Source organism: Typopeltis vanoorti, chromosome 6 (genome assembly GCF_054136105.1).
Source record: "Typopeltis vanoorti isolate ZY-2024b chromosome 6, IOZ_Tvanoo_1.0, whole genome shotgun sequence".
Lineage (NCBI taxonomy): Eukaryota > Metazoa > Arthropoda > Arachnida > Uropygi > Thelyphonidae > Typopeltis > Typopeltis vanoorti.
Genome location: NC_143554.1, coordinates 1,105,869 through 1,125,920, shown reverse-complemented (window position 1 = coordinate 1,125,920; position 20,052 = coordinate 1,105,869). Strand labels below are relative to the sequence as shown.

At 37.2% G+C, this 20,052-nt stretch overlaps 1 protein-coding gene across 4 annotated transcripts in view; it reads right to left on the bottom strand.

Moving 5' to 3' along the window:
• Positions 1-9,472: 9,472 nt before the first annotated feature.
• The window catches only part of LOC150105243 (lanC-like protein 2), a 309,805-nt gene continuing 299,225 nt past the window's right edge, over positions 9,473-20,052 (bottom strand). For 2 of the 4 annotated variants that reach the window (XM_090394010.1, XM_090394011.1), the window contains one exon: positions 9,477-9,828. In XM_090394010.1, the coding sequence (XP_090250136.1) occupies positions 9,749-9,828 (80 nt within the window). In that variant the 3' untranslated portion in view covers positions 9,477-9,748. Of the gene's footprint in view, positions 9,829-20,052 lie in introns of all 4 variants that reach the window. The other 2 variants (XM_090394012.1, XM_090394013.1) reach the window with 2 other exon arrangements.

The following is a 20,052-nucleotide window of genomic DNA, read 5'->3' as shown; positions in this document are numbered from 1 at the left end:
TTGACCATTTTGTTTAATTTGAGTCTCGGATCTGGGTTAGTCCAGAGTGAAAAGAGGGGAAAATAGTTCCACTGTATAAAGGAGGTTCCAAGACTGCTGTTATAAATTATCGACCGGTCAGCATATCAGGAGTCGTTGTCAAGGTCTTGGAGAAAGTAGTCAAGAGAAAAATACAGGAATGGATATATGAAAATGGGATACTGTATGGGAGACAGCATGGTTCTGTGAAGGGTAGATCATGCCTCAGTAACTTGCTCACGTTTTATAACAGTGACGGCTGAACTGGATAAGGGTAATGTGCTGACAGTGATTCTGCTGGACCTTGCTAAGGCCTTTGACAGGATACCACATGGAATTCTAATCAGTAAACTGCAGCATATAGGGTTGGTGAAATGGATAGGAGGGTGCTTGTTTGAGAGATACCAGAGAGTAGTTTATTCACGAGTAGAGAACAAAGACAGACTGTGACTAGTGGTGTGCCACAAGGTTCTGTTCTTGGACTCATTAACGACATAGGAACGGATCTGAGAACTGTTCGTTTGTTTGCTGATGATGCAAAGTTCGGTAGAGCAATAATGAATGCACAGGATGTCAAAATTTTGCAAGATGATTTGGATAGTTTGGAGGACTGGGTTAAGGAGAATGGATGTCAATTTAATATGGCAAAATTTAAGGTTATTCATTTTGGGGTGAATATATTAACAGAAATATACCACTTTGGTGGAACTGTACTTCAGGAGATTGACGAGGTCAGGAATTTGAGAGTGTTGGTGGATAGGGAGTTGAATTTTAGGGGGAATATTGCAAAAGTGGCTAAATCAGCTCACCAAAATCACTTAGTTACTGAAGAATACTTTGACAAGCAGGGACAAGCAAGTTATTGTTCCTCTGTAACGAGTCTTGATAAGACCCACCTAGACTACTGTGCCCAGATATGGGAGCCAGCGTTTCTTCTTGATATGGTGGAGAGGATCCAGAGATGAGTGACGAAGATGATAGCAGGTCTATGGAATGAACCTTATGAGAACAGGTTGAAGATTTGTAGGTTGCAAAAATTGGTTGAGAGGCAGAAAAGGGGTGATATGATTGAGACATTCAAATTACTGACGGGTTTCTATAAGATTAATTCAGAAGATATTTTTGAGAACAGTACAGGTGGGAGGACTAGGGGACATCCATGGAAACTGGGAAAGAGTGTAGGTAGCAAGGGTGTTAGAGCTAGGTTTTTTACTTGGAGAGTGGTGAATGAGTGGAATAAGCTGCCAGTCTGTTGTGGGTGCAATGACTGTGAATGAGTTCAAGGCAAAGTATGATAGATACTATGTGAATGTTGAATTGCTGTTCTTGACATGATGTTAGGGCCTCCCTCGATGAGTCTAAGGACTCCTTGGAGTTACTGGTAATCAGGCCCGGATGGTGGCGTGTGCAAAGTGTGCAATATATACAGGCGCCTAAAAGATGTCAAAAAATATGAGATGAGTTTAAATGAACAACGAATGGTACATATAATTATGAATGTACGTCGTCTTCCGTTTGGGCCTCTTCAGATCTTCCTGGAAAAGTACAAATAAATTCTGAAATTGTATCCTGGACCCGATTATATCACTGTAATTTTTTATTTAAATATACTTAAATAAATAAGTTGGTAAGGGGTTGTTATAGGATGAATGCTGGAGAAGTTTTACAGAGAATAGTGGGAGATCAGGGGAGAACCAGAGGTCATCCCTGCAAATTGTATAGGCAGGGTGTGAGTAGGGGAGAAAGAGAGAGAGAGAGAGAGAGAGAGAGAGAGAGAGAGAGAGAGAGGCAGGTTTTTTATGCTGAGTTGTGAATCATTGGAATGACTTGCCTCAGAATGTGGTGTCTGCATAGAGTTTTGCAGACACCATAATTTGAATAATAATAATATACCTAAAATAGTTCTTTATTTTTTTATGTATCATAAATCAACTTATGATTAATTGTTGAGTTCTGTGTAAGGGCGTATCCTAATTTTAATCAGATCGGATGCATGTGTTCCGACCCTAAAAGTCGGCTTACTAAATAAAAAATCATAAAAATCAGCTAACGCCTATTTGTTCCCGTATAGGGAGTAGGCAGGGTCGTTTACCCTATCTAACTTTTGGAAACTGAGTGGGCAGTTCAATCTCCACTGCTAGCCAATCAGAGAGATAGCTGGTTCAAGGCTATCACTGATTCATCGATACCCAGTGAAGGCGGCGGCAAGCTAGTGCCGCCATCTCGTGGTCCCTAATCCTATCACAATATTTTTAATGTCTGAAAATAGTGTGGGTTCGACGGTCGATTTTCTTGAGTTTACGGAACGAAAAACCCGCCAGCCCGTGCCAGAGATCAACTAACTCGGGAACCGGTTCAAAAAAACTCTTAGAAAAATTTCCTCTAGTCGGTGACTAGATTTGAACCACCAAATCCTTTTTTCGTGCGGTCAAGCGCCCTATAGTGCAAACGCCACTTCTACTACAAAATGTTTACCTCTATTTTGAAGAACAGATTGAATCCATTTATGGATAAGATGTCTACCTTGGTTGAAACCAAGGAAGACATCTTATCCAATATCTTGGTAGACATCAATAACTCATCTTATCCAATATCTTGGTAGACATCTTAAGATGTCTACCAAGATACCAAGGTTTCAGGAAAGGCAAATCCATAAGTGATCAGATACATATACAGTGGTATCTCGCTAATCTGAACTGCAGTTTGAAAGAAAAAAAAGTTTTATTTATTAGTATTATTATTTTGAATACTATTATTTTGCCTCCAAACTGTACTCCATTGTTGCAATCAACGGATCAGAACATAATACAATCCATTAAATTAAAATATCGTAAAGACCTGTTTCTAAATGTAATTTCCCAAAATTATAACGTTACCACATCAATAAAAAATATAAATTTGAACGATGTAGCATTCTCGGTTGCTGCTGCTTGGGAAGCCTCGAACCTGAAGCAATTTGAGCGTCATGGAAAAAATTGTGGCCTTCTAGAATTTACTAAGATAACTACGGTGATATACAAAATTAGGAAATTCAAAACGTGCATAATTTAGTTAAAAATAGAAATTCAGGTGTTGAAATTTCACAAACAGATGTTAAGGAATGGATTACAGGTAGAACCGAACATGAATTCGAAATCAAATCAGATGTTGAATTTATAAATATGACGATACCGAATGAATCAGAAGACAATGATGACGATAAAGAACTCGAAGAAAAAAAAAAGTAAAACACGGAGAGGCGGTTGACAGTTTTAATATGTGTATAGAATGGGCTAAGCAGAATGATATGCCATTCCACAAAATTTTATTGCTAATGAGAGAAAATGCAGCTGTGAGAAGAAGCATTCGAAAAAAGTTTAGCTTCCAAGAAGCAAAAGAAAATCAGTGCCTTTTTTTTACAGAGAAATAAAAAAAAAACATTTGTGTTATTTTGTACAACTTTTTTTTTGTGTTATCAAGAAAGTAATATTTTTTACGAAAATTAAGTTATGTACTGAACTATGCAATTTTATTAAATCAAAATCCTCAACAATACAGGCATATACAAACTAAATTTTTTACGAAAATAAACTTGTATTATTTTTTAAGTTTTACATTACAGTACAGTAGCTTTTTTTTCTATCAGTTACTTAATTTATTTACAGAATTAAATTGATGTACCATTAGAATCTGGTTATTTTTGTCTTAAACGCTAGTTATTGTTGTCTCTTGGTGGGATATTTGCTAATCCGAACGATCATGGTTTTTATTATTTCGGATTAGCGAGATACTACTGTAGTTAAACAATTATTAGAGAAATTTTGGGAATTTGATATCAATTTTCACCAGAATTTCATTGATTTCCAACAAGCATATGACAGCATTAAAAGAGGAATATCTTATGAGATTATGATGCACCTTAGAATACCAGATAAACTAGTAAGACTTACAATTTAAACAATGGAAAATTCAAGAGCACTGGTTAGCATACAAAATGATTCAACATATTCCTTTCTAAGGATTAAAACAAGGTGATGATCTAGTTCCAATAATTTTTAACTTAGTTTTGGAAAACGTTATCAGATCACTGCCAACAGATACTAAGGATACTCCAATAAACAAATCTGTGCAGATTGTAGCATACGCAGATGACATTAACACCATGTGTTAATGCTATCTGCATATGATAAAACAACACTAGAGATAGGGCTAAAAATTTATCAACAAAAAAAATAATGATTAATACTAGGGCCTATTTGGCCGAGTAGTTAGCGTATCTGCTCTCCGGCTGTGGGTTTGAATCCCACTGTGGGCATGGATGTTTGTGATTGTCTGTGAAATACTAGTGGTGATGATAGGTGGTAGATGGTGTTGCTGTAAATTATGATGATGATAGTTGCTGTTCATTGTTGGGGGAGAAGAACTGTAGAGTAGGTGCCCTCCCTTGATGAGTCCTTGGACTCCCTGGAGGTGTCACATAATAATGATAATGATAATCAATTAACTGATACAAATGTGAAAATTGGAAACCTTGAAATAGAAAAGTGGAACAATTTAAATATTTAGGAGTAATGAACACAAGCCAATTAAACGAGATGATGGAAGTGCAGAATTGAATAAATATTGAGGTAATCGGCTCTTTATTCCCTCTCGTGTACTCAGTTCAAAAGATATGTATTGGAAGACTAAAGCAAAAAATATAAATCGCTAATGCATCCAGCTGTTACCTATGAATGTGAAACTTGGATATCTACTACAAGAGTGAAGAATATGATTTCAGCTTTTGAAAGGAAAATCTTTAGAAAAAATTTGGGCCAGTGAATGACAATAATGTCTGGAAGATATGATACAATGAGTTATGTCGAGTTTATAAAGAACCCAAAATATAATTTTTGAACAATATAAGTTCAAAAAGTTGTAGCGGGCAGGACACGTCTTTTGAATGGAAAATCACAGAATTCTTAAGAAGACAATAAATAGTACAATTCTCGGTAAAAGAACAAAAGGAAAATCTAGAACAAGACGGATAGACACAATTAGTCAAGACAGCAACATCATATTATAATGTCTAAACTGAATAAGTAAAAGTTGTAGGCAAAAAATTCAGGAGGCCAAAGCTTGATTTGGGTAGAGCTAGAAGAAGTTATTAAACCACTATAGTGAGCATTTATTAATATATTCATTCACAGATTACGCTTGTTAATTCTTATGTATTTTAGCCTAGAGTCCTTAAAAATATCTTTACTCTGCTGTTGATCTTTCTAAATGGCCAATTTTGTAGAGATAGTGTGTTATGTAGTCTAATACCCTAGGAACTCTGACAATGAGCACTGCCATCAGGATGTATATAAAAACTGTAGTTTTTAAGGAAATTACAACATAGACTATTATTATTATTATTAACACCATGCCTCCATGGAGTCTAAAGACTCGTAGTGGGAGACAAACACTGTTACACACAAAGCTCATCAAACTATGCTTTAAACTCATTCAATGTATCCGCATTTGCCATAATATCAGGCAAAGCATTTTACTGATCAACCACTCTTCATGCAAAGAACCTGCTCCTTGTGTCCCTGCTCACACCCTCCTTATACAACTTCCAGATACTAAACTGTTTATTCTATTCCTTCTCCCCATTCTATGAAAAATTTCTTCCACATTAACCTGGTAACAACCCTTTACCGACTTAAAATGTCTTAATCGTATCCCCCTCTCTTCCTCCTATTCACAAGGCTTTGCAAACTGTATTCCCCTCAATCTGTCCTCATATCCCACATTCCATAAACCAGTTATGACCTTAGTTAGTCTTCTCTGAATACTTACCAACATATCCTCATCACCAAAAAAACAAGAAGACCAAATCTGCATAATAAGCCATATGAGGCCTTATACAATGGAACCTCTTTATTTCTACAAATTAAAGTCATCCACATCATTGCCATAATCTGATATGATGTCTTCACAACTTGTGCAAAGTGACCTCTAAACTTCAGATCCTTGTCCCCCACCACTCCAAAGTCTCTTATCTTGTCAATTTCCTCCATAATTTCTCTGACAAGTGTATACTTTGCATCCCATTGTTGCCTACCAAATTTCAGAACCTTACACTTTGCAACACTGAATTGACAGTTTCATACTGTTGGCCACTCATGCAATCTATTTAAGTACTTCTGTAAGGCCACAATATCTGCTGGATTCCATATCACTCTCCCTGGTTTTGCATCATTTGCAAACAGTTGTATATCATCAGTTAAACCTATCCCAATATCATTAATATACAAATTAAACAGCCTACAATACAAATTAAATTAAAGCGCCTTTGCAGCACAATTGGAAGAACAACGGTATGTTGTGCCCTTCAGTTGGAAAAGGCCTGAGTTCATTTCTCATTGTCACGAGAGGAATCTTTATATGGGCTTTTTCAGTTGAAGTTGAGTTAGCAGATCTCATATGGAGGTCGCAGGGTTTTTTCTCCCTGAAACTCGGGTTTTTATCCCACATACAGGCAAAATTGGCCTTCAGGACACATGCAATTTACAGACAAAAAATACTAGTGGTGGTAGGCAGTAGATGGAATTGGTGTAGATGATGGAGATGGATAGAAGTTTTAGAGTAGGTGCCCTCCCTCGATGTTCCTCTCTTGCTCACCTGCAAACCTCACTGTCTCTGCTAACACTTTCTTTCTTTGTTCTCCTACTTACCTGCTGTCCTGGCATCTCTCTAACCCTGGTTCTAGCACTCCCTTGCTGCTCTTTTTATTCTTTTCTCTTCTATCATTCTCATAACTCTCTCTCACTCCTACTCTGATTCACTTTGCATTCATTGCTTCCATTTGCTTAATCTCTTCTTTCACGCTTCTTAACTCATTCCTGAGACATTGCACTTCCTCTTTCAGTGCATCTCTCTCTCTCTCTCTCTGCATGCTACCCACTCTTACTTGCCATTCATCCTCCCAACTAAGACCATCACCAAAATTAAAACAATGATTCAAACTTTCCACACTCTCCACTTTTATTATTTTTTCATTTACATTCTGCTCGTTATCTTCACCTTCTATCACAATACTCATCTCTCTAGGTCGATATTCTTCTGCCTCTGACGCAACATTGCTGAGGTCTGTTATCTCCAACTCACAAAGCTTTTCCAATTTCCTACATTTTCCACATAATACCCCGATTAACGCTCAGGATACTTTCCTAGAAGACAAAGTGCTAAACAGGGTCATTTTAACACATAGTAAATAGGGATAGGGGAACACGCAACCAAGATTAACAAGTTTTACTTTGATTGCAAGTTATTTTTATATTAACTTGCAAAATATATATAACACATATACATACATACATGAGTTATGAAATACAAAGTTTATTTTTGTGATGTCGAAGGTTCTGGCGCTTCTGAAATTCTTAATGTTTTAGTGATGAAGTTGTCTAATCTCATTTGTCATTTTCTTCTCTCATTAAGGAATTGTTGGTAGCAAGAGATCACATACAAAACACCCTGTCTTGCTTTTATACTTGCTTTCAAACTGTGGATCATTCGATATAAATTGATCAACAATTTTGGTTATTGTTAACAAACTTTTACTAAGGATATCTGTAGCAAGTTCTTTGGGTTCTTCGTTTTCTCAATCACAATCACTATTTTCAGGTTCTTCACGAATCCCTTGTTCTGCCTGTTCTTGAAGGTCGTCGTTGGCAAGGTCAATAATATCGATGATTACAGTGCATAAATAACGTTTTATGCAGCACTCCAAATCATAATGATAGTGTGGACACTGTTTCACTGCCAATGAACAACTGCACAATGTATGGGGAAAACAAATGCACAGGACAAACATAGATTTAGGGAAATTACAGGACTACAACAAATCGTCACCTTTCGCTGATTGGTTCTGGAATAATCGTATTATATACGAATCAAGAGAAATACAGCAATAAACTGAATCAGCATAAATGTAGCGCTTTTTTAGGCTTAGAGTAGAACTGCATTATCTGATCTGTGGCAGCCACCATCATTTAAATGGTGCACAAAGAATGAAGTACTCAGAACTACTACATGTGTACTAAAAATTTTAATGTTTTTATCTTTTTTTTTTTAGAATATAATATATATTCTTTTTAGAATATAATACATAATCTTTTTTAGAATTTCCCAACTGCAAATTACTTTGCACTGTGTTATTTAAAGTAGAAAATTCTAGTAAAAATAATGAAAACTTATCTTTTTCTTCTCTGCAACCTCTGAACGTGTCCAACTATGACCTTGCCCTCTTGGTAAGAATAAATCAGCAGCAAAATGCAATATAAACAACAAAAAACTCCTCCAATAACAACAGTACTGAAGGAAACTGGTATCAAACTGAAAATATGTAGCACAATTTGCGACAAAAAGTCACACTATTATACTGATTTAAAACACTTTTTTTCAGCACAGCTCAAATCTACCACTACACTCTCTCATTATATAACAGAAGATATATGAGGATCGAAGGTGTTGGATTTGATCATCTCATCAGAGGATGTCATTATAAATGATGTATCGCATCTGTCTCCAGTTGACTGGAGTGACCATGAAGTTATTATCTGGATGGATGCCAGTATGTGACGGCTTCTGTGAAAAAAGGATATATGTGGAACTACAAGGATGGTGATCATGAAAGGCTCAGGAGACAGCTTGCAGTTGTATCATGGAATTAGGAGTTGGGTGGAAAGGTCACTGCTGCTTAGCGATGCACAGGACACCGACTTGTAGACAAGTTATGGTTACCTTGTATAAAGTCACATATAGACTACTTTGCACAGGTTTGGTCACATGTTTTTCAAAAGGATGAAGAGATACTAGAAAGAGTGCATTCCAATTTAATATACATTAAAATGGAATGTAACTTCATTCCATTTTAGGTTTCTGGTTTGGTCTCTTGGTAACCTACTATAAATAAGAAAAATAAAAATTAAATAATAAAAAAGCAAAAGAACTCCCCAGGGTTGACACTGGGGAGTTCTTTCACTTGGTTGAACAGCGGGAAGGAGTGATGACAAGAGGCCATCCCTGGAAGTTACGAAAGGAAACTGTGAGCAAGAGGGTGAGGAGTGGTTTCTTTGCATGGAGGGTGGCTGAACAGTGGAATGCATTGCCTGATGGAGTGGTGAGAGTGAGAACGGTCAATGAGTTTAAGGAGTGGTATGATAGACTTTGTGTTTCTTAGGGGGGGGGGAGACCTCCCCTAGATGAGTCTTGACAGACTTTATGTTCTTAGGAAGGGCCTCCCACAATGAGTCTTTTGACTCCATGGAGGCCTGAATAATAATAATAATAATAATAATAATAATAAATGCATTTCAGAATAAAAACTGGATGAAACTATACTGCTTTGTAGATTCACTGTATATAAATTTAATTTTATAGTATTCAACTGGTCTACTTCTTACTAACATAAAAGAATTCATATACTTTATAATCTTTTAAAAATTTTATTTTAATTAGTATATGACACAAAAAATGATACATATCAGCAATCATTGATAAAGTTACATTTTAAATTACATGGCATATAGTGATAATGGCGAATTTCAAATTTACATTATCCATTTTAAAAATATCTGACTGGAGTTTTTTTTACCCCCTTTAAACTGAAGACAGGTTTTGAAAGCAGTACACATTTATGATAAATACCAAATATATAAAAATAATGAAGACATGCATATTTATTAAGTTTTCTACTAAACAAAAACAAACAAAAATAAGTTTAAAACAGCTGAAAAGCAGGAAAAGCAGACTTGAGTGGATTTAACAGATCTGAAAGAAAGTAGATAGTTCCAGCTAGTCCTAGAATTAAAAACAAAAATAATTTTATTGTAACCAAAAGAACATGTTTAATAGTGGAATAATATTACTAATATAGATAGATAAACTAAATTTATATATTTTTATATATCATTCCATGCAAGAGGCTTCAGAACCAATAGCACATCAGCCATGTCTGTGTGGACTTTAAAAGCAATTTCTTATTTTTTGTGTATATGATATGTATCTACAAGATACATATCATATGTATGGTGTGAGATAGAGGCAGTATGGTGTGAGATAGAGGTGAATAGATTCAAATACTTGGTGGGATGTTGTTATAGACCTGGTAATGTGGATGGTGGTGATAGTGAAATGTATAGTCAAATAAGCCAAGCAAATAAGAAAAGGATGATCATTATGGGTGATTTTAATTATGGCAATATAGATTGGAATGAAGAGATAGCAACTGGAAGTAAAGAAAATGAGTTTCTTGAGTTTTTGAGGGATAACTACCTCAGACAGTATGTAACAGAGGGCACAAGAGGATTAAGGGTCTTGGATTTGGTCATCTCATCGGAGGATGTAATTATCAATGAGGTATCAAATCATCCACCAATTGGCGAAAGTGACCATGAGGTGATTACTTGGGTGGTTGCCAGCAGTGCAAGGACCCCTGTGAAAAAAGGGTATATGTGGAACTACAAGGGGGGTGATTATGAAGAGCTCAGGAGACAGCTTGCAGGTGTAGCATGGAATGAGGAGTTAGCTGGAAAAGAGATCAATGCAGCTTGGGGGATTTTCAAAAAATATTTAGTGGATGCAATGTCTAAATGTATACCACGGGTGAGAAGGTTAAATAAGTTAGGTGTGAGATGGATGAATAAAGAGATTAAGCATGCAATACAGAGAAAAAGGGCATTGTGGAGGCAGCATAAGAGAAGTGGAAGTAACCAATTTCATGAGTTCTACAAAGACCAGGCAAGGAGAGTGACTTGGTTGGTGAGAGTAGCTAAAGAGAGGTATGAACAGCAGTTAGCTAATGAAGCTAAAAAGAATCCTAGGGAGTTCTTTCGATATGTAGCCAGCAAAAGAAAGAATGATTATGGAAGGATGACATTGATTGGAGGAAATGGTATAAAGACAGCTGTTGCAGAATGTGTGGTGGAGATACTTAATGAGCAGTTCATAAAGATCTTTCAATCTTGTGAATGTGACTTCATGGAGAGATTAAGAGCAGTTGATGATGGGGAGGAGAGACTGACTGTAAGTGAGCAAGAGGTGTTTGGGGAGTTGAGTAAACTAGATGTAAATAAGGCTGTGGGACTTGATAATATATCACCGCGTATTCTGAAGGAATGTGCCAGAGAGTTGACACCTGCCTTGACATATTTTTTTAATACGAGTCTTGCACTTGGTCAAGTCCCTAAAGAGTGGAAGGAGGGCAAGATTGTGCCACTTCATAAAGGAGGTGATCGAACTCAAGCATCAAACTATAGGCCTATCTGTGTGTCAGGTGTTGTGGTTAAGTTGTTGGAGAAGCTTGTGAGAACTAGGATCCAGAGTTGGGTTGACAACAATGGTATAATCTTTGATGGACAGCATGGATTTGCTAAAGGGAGGTCGTGTTTTAGTAATCTACTTACTTATTACAATAAAGTGACTGCTTCCTTGGACAGAGGAGAAGGATACACAGTAATATACTTGGATTTCGCAAAAGCTTTTGATAGAGTGCCTCATGATAAGTTGACAGTCAAACTAGAGCAGATGGGGTTGGATATTAGATTAGTGCATTGGATTGGAGACTGGCTATCTGATAGGTATCAACAAGTTGTGTATGGGGGTGCAATATCCAGGAAAAGGAAAGTCACTAGTGGAGTGCCTCAGGGATCTGTTTTAGGGCCATTACTATTTAACTTGTATATTAATGATATTGGCGAAGATTTGGATGGAGATATTCAGTTGTTTGCAGATGATGCAAAGTTGGGACGAACCATAAAGAGTAGTGAAGATGTTGTGGCCTTGCAAGAAGACTTGAATAAATTGAGTGATTGGGCAAGCAAATGGGGATGTGAGTTCAATGTTGCAAAATGTAAGGTTTTAAAATTTGGAAAACAAAGATGGGATGCAGAATTTATGCTTGGTGAAAATATATTGTTGGAAGTAGAGGAAATAAGAGATCTGGGAGTGATAGTGGATAAGGATCTAAAATTTAGGGGTCACATCGCCAAAATTGTGAAGACAACACAAAGACTTCTGGGAATGATGAGGAGGACACTGACATGTAGAAGTAGGGAGATTCTTGTTCCATTGTATAAGGCTTTGATTAGGCCACACATGGACTATTGTGCCCAGATTTGGTCACCTGGTTTTCAGAAGGATGAAGAGATGTTGGAAAGGGTCCAAAGGCGACTGACTAAGGTAGTTTCTGACCTCTGGAATGTCGAGTATGAGGAAAGATTGAAAAGATGTAATTTGCAGAGACTAGTGGAGAGAAGGAAGAGGGGAGATATGATAGAGACCTACAAGTTGGTAAGGGGTTGCTATAGGATCAATGGTGGAGAAGTTCTACAGCGAATAGTGGGAGATCAGGGGAGAACCAGAGGTCATCCCTGGAAACTGTATAAAGAGGGTGTGAGTAGGGGAGTGAGAGGCAGGTTTTTTTCGTGCAGAGTTGTGAATGATTGGAATGCCTTGCCTGAGAGTGTGGTGTCTGCAGGGAGTTTGAATGTGTTTAAGACCCGGTATGATGAGATGTGTGTGAGATAAAAGGACCTCCTAGATGAGTCTTTGACTCCATGAGGTCTTGTTTAATAATAATAATAATAATAATAATAATAAGATAAAAAAAAGTACAATATAAAAAACTTGAACACCAGAACAGTGGTTCATGTAACAAAGCAATGGTACATAGTCATCTGCATAAATATATAATAATAATAATATATTATATGTTTTTAGATAATGAATTTTTTTGAAAATTGATATTATTATTAATAACATATTATTAACAATAATAACATATTATTATCTGCTTTCCATTAATTCTATCTAGGTTGGCAATGTCAAAATATGACAAATCATTCAAATTCCTACTTTATAGCTTTGCTGAACACGTATCTATTATAAAATGTGTATGAGATCTCTTTTATGTTTATGAGGAGAAAACTTGAACAACTGGAAGAAACCAAGCCTACAGCCACAGTCCAAGACTGATTAACTCAAATGAAAAAAAAAACAAACAAAAAAAAAAAACAAGTGAGCCATATTCTGTGCAATCATCAACGTCAGCATATAGGTGGGCTTGTGTATGTTCACACAAGCTCAGCTTCTCCATTCTCGAACATCTTATTTTTGTTCTATGATTATGAGTGGACACCACTGAGTCAAGAGACTCATCATGGGAAATCCATTCTAGGTTCCAAAAAGGGTGAGACTTCGGGATGTCCGAGTTGATGTCCAAGCCATTCAAGTTGTTTTTTGGTTGTATTGACAAGTGGTTCTTGCTTAGCAGATTTAGCACAGTTTAGTAACATGGTCCAACCAAGTGTATCCAAGAATCAGTCTGAGACATGTAGTTCCAAAGGAGTTAATCAGATCTGTAGTTTTTTTTGGTGCCTATTGTCCAGGTTTGAGAATCATAGAAGAAGATGGATCTGCTGATTGCATAGTATAGTCTTAATTCTGTCTTTGATGATATTAATGATGATTTCCAGATGGGATGGAATTTGTTACAGGAAGACTAGAGCCAGCTGTTTATGTTTGCTAATATCATTTTCTGTATTGCTGATATACGATCCAAGATATTGAAAGCCCTTTACACTTTCTAAGGGTCTATTGTTGATATGAAATATAAAAGTTTCATAACCTAATGAGAATACGTTGGACTTTTGGATGTTGATCTCCAGACCAATAAGTTCAGCCTGTGCCTCTAGCAGAGTGAAATGTTTTTGTGCATTTGTTGGTTCTGTACTAATAAGTACAACATTGTCACAAAGCTAAGCTCAGTTATTTGCATGATGTGGGTGGATGTTCTAATTTTAAAACCAAGATCTTCTGTGCTGATGGTCTGGAAAACGTAGTCCAAGCATACTAAGAACAAATAAGGTGCTAGTACATCACCTTTCAGGGCTCCTGTTGTCACTGGAAAGGATTCAGATGTTTCAGTTTTAAAGAATACTGTAGCATTGTAAACTTTATAAGGCGTTGAGAATGACTGTATGATTTTTGAGGGTAGACCATAGAAGCTGAGTATTTTAAACATTGCTTCTCTGTTAATAGAGTCAAAGGCTTTTTTGAAGTCTATAAAGGTTAAAATGAGTGTTAGGCAGGGCTGCCGAGAGGGGGTGACATCCGAGACTTTTGTCATGGGCCTGGCATCGAAAAGGGACCTGATGTGTCACATAACTGTGTTTATAATGCATGGTTTTAATTCTCGTAATAATACAACAAAGATAAAGGATAATGGCATATCGAGAATGATGCTGTGTTTTGTTTTAGACAGATGGCTGCGCTCTTTAGCTCGCAGTGAGTGTCAGGAAGACACTTATTCTCTCTGCACAGATTGCTGTAGTTATAGTGGGTGATGACGTCAATAGGTGTTCGTGCAAGGTTGTTGCAGTCGACTGAGCTAGCGTTAGCTAGTAATAGCATTCACAGTAATGTATCGAATTTTGAATTTATTGTACACTTTTTTAAAATAAATGTTTAATGTTTTATATGACTTTTTTTATTAAACAAAAGTGATGCACTTTTTTAAGTGGGCCCTGGCCACAGACTTGTTACGGGCCCGAAAATTTCTCTTGGCGGCCTTGGTAGTAGGATTTTATCATGTGAACCTTTGATTCTTCTGATGCAATGTATCTGTTCTATTGTACACCATTTTTTAAGAAATCCACCTTGGTTTTTTCAAAACACTGGTATTATGTAAGATTCTATTCTATTGAGTACCATCCTATGGTAGATTTTAACTATGATTGATAGCAAAGTAATACCTCTGTAGTTATCCATTTTATTAAGATTGTCCTTTTGGGGTATAGGGACAATGGAGCCTTGTTTCCATTGGTGTATTATTCCAGTGTTTAATGCTTGATTTGTTATGGCAAGGAGATTGGAATATGTGTTATCTCCAGCATTTTTAAAGGTTTCTGTTCTGATTCCATCAACCCCAGGAGATTTTCCTGGAATTTTGATTTAGTTCCTATTCAGTGAAGTCTTCACAATTTATTGGTAGAGCAGTGGTTCAATGCAGGTCTGCTAACTGGCTTGAATGTTTGGGATTATCAGCATTCAGTAATTCTTGAAAGTAGTTTCTCCACCACGTTTGAATATACTGTTGTCGACTGTTTTTGTCATGTATGACAATACGAGGATGGTCTGAAAAGTTCTCGGCCTTGACCATAGATAGCAACACTATCGACAAGATTATTATTATTTTTTTTTTTCTAATTTGGTACATCTGTCATAAGTATCAATGTGAAATTGCAACTCATTCTATCAAGTAGTTTGTTTTATACAGCTGTCTGAAGCAAACATGTTGTCTGTATCCCTTGAAATGGATAAAATTGAGTATCATGTGGTTATAAAATTCTTTGTAAAAGAAGGTATAACGACAAAAGAAATTCATTCAAAGTTCATAAAACTTTATGGGAACTCTTCTCCTTCATTTTCAACAATTAAGAAATGGGCTGCTGAGTTTAAACGATGCAATACCATCCTTGAAGATGATCCACGTAAAGGATGTCCAAAAAGTGTAACAACACCAGAAATCATCGATCAAGTGTGCAATGGATGACCGGCGAGTCAAAGTGCGTGAAATTGCTGAGACTATAGGCATTTCAAAAGAACGTGCAGGATATATTTTGCATGAATAATTGTAAATAAAAAAGCTTTGCGCAAGATGGATGCCGTGCTTGCTCACAAATCAAAAACGCACTAGCATTAAAATCTCTGAACAGTGCTTGGAGCATTTTAACAAGAATAAAACTGATTTTGTGCATTGATTTATTACTATGGATGAGACTTGGATTCAACATTACACACCAGAATCCAAACAGCAGTCAAAACAGTGGACAGAAGCCAGTTGTTCAGCGCCAAAGTCGGTTCCATCAGCAGGAAAGGTGTCGGTGTTTTGGAATGCTAAAGGCATTTTGTTTATTAATTATCTTGAATGGTATATAACAATAACGGGGAATATTACTCCAATATTTTCACCAGACTACATGAAAAACTTCGTGAGAAAAGATCTGGTTTACAGAAGAAAAAAATCATCTTTCATCAGGACAATGCACCTGCTCACAAAGGCATTTTGGCAATGGGAAAATTAAGGGATATGCACTATGAATTATTGGAACATCCACCATATTTCTCAGATTTGGCTCCCTCTGACTTCTATCCCTTCCCAAACTAAAACTCTTCCTCACTGGTCAGTATTTTTCTTCGAATCAAGAGGTGATTGTAGCTTTCGAGGGCGCTGGAGCATCACTGGAATAAATGTATGTCTTAAGGGAGATTATGTTGAAAAATAAAAATAATTTTTAAATTATAAATTTTTTTTTTTTTCATTGTTAGACTGAGAGCTTTTCAGACCACCCTCGTATTTCCACTTAGTTTTGTTTTGTGATGACAGATATGATTTATCATTTGAAAAGTGTTTCTAGTGTCTTCAGTTTTATTATAAGTTGAGTTCGAGGTAATATATTAGTGTGTAGTGTTCGTGCAAGCTCCTGATAAGATAAGTATTATTTTCAGTTATTGTTGATAAAATTAGTTAATATTGCGTAGTTTTGTTTGCCTTGCGTATTTTAGTGCGTCTGTTTGTGTGTTTTTGGTGTGTATAACTTATTATTTGATAAAACACGTTGCAATAATTATGGCACCTGTACGAAGGAAAATGGCGGCCAGTAATGATGGTTTGCCATCGTTATCAAAGAACAATAGTATAAAAGAAATGAGTCAGTGTACTAGCTGTGAAATGTACGCTTTACGGAGTGCGGTCGGAGTGTGGATAGAAGATAATAAAGGATTGAATGTGTGTAGAAAATGTAGGGAGAACGAGGAATTGAAGTGTATTTCGGGTCGTGAGTGTGATATTTTTGTCAAACTTCAGAATGAAGAAAATAGCGATATGACAAGAAACAGCAAGGTTGTACATGAGAATTATGAGAGTGGGAATGTAGAAAGTGTGAATGATAGTATAAATGGTTTCTCAGAGAATAAAAAAGATGAGATAGATGCATTGAATGAGATCGCGTTGTTGAATGGTGCGATAGAAAGGGCAAAACAGCAGCTAGAGTGCATGAACAAAAGTCAACTGAATGAACCAACCAATAATAAAAGGTATGACAGGAAAAATAGGCGTATGAATCTGAACATGAACAAAATGAAGGATAGAGTGCTGTATGGAGACTCGTTAGTACGAGGTGTGTTAGTAGAGGATTTGACAAAATCGTACCAACCTGGTGCGACCATAAAGGATGTAACTGAGTCTATTAGAGAGCAAAAGGAAGGTAGGTGAAAGAAATGATTGTTGTGGTAGGTACGAATGATTTGAAAGGAGATAAAATGGAAATGATAGAAGACCTGAATGAATTGTTTGAGGTAGCAAAAGAAAAGAGTGAGAGAGTTAGAATGATTAGTCTTTTGCCACGGTATGACAGTGAAATGTTTAAAAGGAGGGCCATAATTGCGAATGACTTTATGTGTGGGTTATGTATGACGAGTGGTGTTGAATTTGTGGACATGTGAAATGAGTTTGATGGGCGAAAGGATCTATATAAGATGGATGGCTTGCATTTGAATGGTTATGGTGTAAGAAGACTTGAGAAAATGTTGCTGAATGTAGTGGATGTGCAAATTCAGGGAAACTAGATTTGTTAAGGGGGGGGGGGGGAGTAGATATACAGTCCTTAGGGAGGCAGTTGAATGTAAGAATGAATGTAATATGCTAGAGCAAATAAGGACAACAAACCAGAGTGGGATAGTTAATATAAGGCATCAAGATAGGGTTGGGGTTAATGGGGGTCTTAAATTCATGTACACTAATACTAGGAGTATTCGGAACAAGAAGGAAGAGTTTTTGGCCATGGTTGGCACTTCCAGATCACAGGTTATTGGTATTAGTGAAACATGGCTGACTGTAGATGATATAGCTAGTGGGATTGAATGTGATGGGTATAGTGTGTTCAGGAATGACAGAGAGAATAAAATGGGGGGAGGAGTATTGTTGATGATAGCTGATGAGCTACAGCCAAGGAGAATAGAAGTTGAATTGCAGGATAGAGAAAAGAGCACATTTGAGGCCATTTGGTGTGAGATTGTGGCTAGCAGAACTACTAAATATACAATTGGGTGCTGCTATAGACCAGGTGATGGAAAAGATGGTGGTGACAATATGCACAAGCAAATAGAAGAAATGAGTGGAAGGAGGGTGATTATTATGGGAGATTTCAACTATGGTCGCATTGATTGGATTGAGGAGAGGACACACGGGAGGAAGGAATTGGATTTTATGCAGTTATTAAGGGATAACTATCTGTGACAGCATGTAATGGAAAATACTAGGGGTCAGAGAGTGCTTGACCTAGTAATTACATCTGAGGATTTGGCTGTAACAAATATGACCACATTGCCACCAATCGGTGAGAGTGATCATAGGGTCTTGACTTGGGAGGTGGCTAAAGGTGTAGAATTTTCAATTAAGACTGGGTACATGTGGAATTATCGGGCTGGAAAGTATGACAAGCTTAGGAGATTGATTGGCTCAGTGCCATGGCATGTACAACTGCAAGGACTAGAAGTTGATAGTGCATGGGAGGTAGTTAAGAAGTGCTTGCATGAAGCACTGGCTGACTGTATACCTAGAGTCCAAATAATAAATCAAGTAGGGGTTAAATGGATGAATAACACCATTAAGCTTGAGCTGCAAAAAAAGAAGCAACTATGGAGGGAATTTAAGGAGAAAGGTGACCGGCAGGCACATGAACGGTATAAAGCGCAGGCCAGAAGGGTGACAAGTGTGGTAAGAAAAGCAAAAAAGGATTATGAAAGAACATTGGCCATGCAGGCTAAAGAGAATCCTAAACAGTTTTTTAGATATGTAGCAAGTAAAAGGAAAAATGTACATGGCAGAATAATTTTAAAGAATGCCGATGGTAGGGAGGTAACTGAATCAGTTGAGATAGCTGAGTTACTGAGTGAGCACTTTGAAAGAATATATCATCCAGGTGGTGACATTGCAGAAACGAATAAACCAGTAGATTATACGGGAATTGTGGTGAATGAAGTGGAGGTGAGTAGTCTATTGCATAACCTCAATGTCAATACATCTGTGGGATTGGATGGTATACCAGCTCGTGTAGTACGAGAAGCAGCTAAAGAATTGTCAGTACCCTTGACCATTTTGTTTAATTTGAGTCTGGGTCTGGGTTAGTCCCGAGCGGGTGGAAGGAAGGGAAAATAGTTCCACTGCATAAAGGTGGTTCCAAGACTGCTGTTGTAAATTACCGACCGATTAGCATATCAGGAATCATTGTCAAGGTCTTAGAGAAATTAGTCAAGAAAAGAATACAGGATTGGATAGATGAAAATGGGATATTGTATGGGGGACAACATGGTTTTGTGAAGGGTAGATCATGCCTCAGTAACTTGCTTATGTTTTATAACACAGTGACGGCTGAACTGGATAGGGGTAATGGGTTTACAGTGATACTACTGGACCTTGCCAAAGCCTTTGACAGGATACCACATGGAACCCTAATCAGTAAACTGGAGCAGATGGGGATAGATATAGGGTTGGTAAGATGGATAGGAGGGTGGTTGAACGAGAGATACCAGAGAGTGGTTTATTCAGGAGTGGAGTCAAAAAGACGTCTTGTGACTAGTGGAGTGCCGCAGGGCTCTGTTCTTGGACCACTGCTTTTCAATTTGTTCATCAATGATATTGGAAAGGCTTTGAGAGGAAGTGTTCACTTATTTGCTAATGATGCAAAGTTTGGTAGAGCAATTGTGAGTGCACAGGATGTCAAAATTTTACAGGATGATTTGGATAGTTTGGAGGACTGGGCTAGAAAAAATGGATGTCAGTTTAATGTGGCAAAGTGTAAGGTTATGCACTTTGGGGTGAAAAGAATAGAAGCAGTATATCGTATAGGTGGAACCGTACTCCAGGAGATTGATGAGGCCAGGGATTTGGGAGTACTGGTGGATAGGGAGTTGAAGTTTAGGGGGCACATTGCAAAAGTAACTAAAACAGCTCACCAAATCACT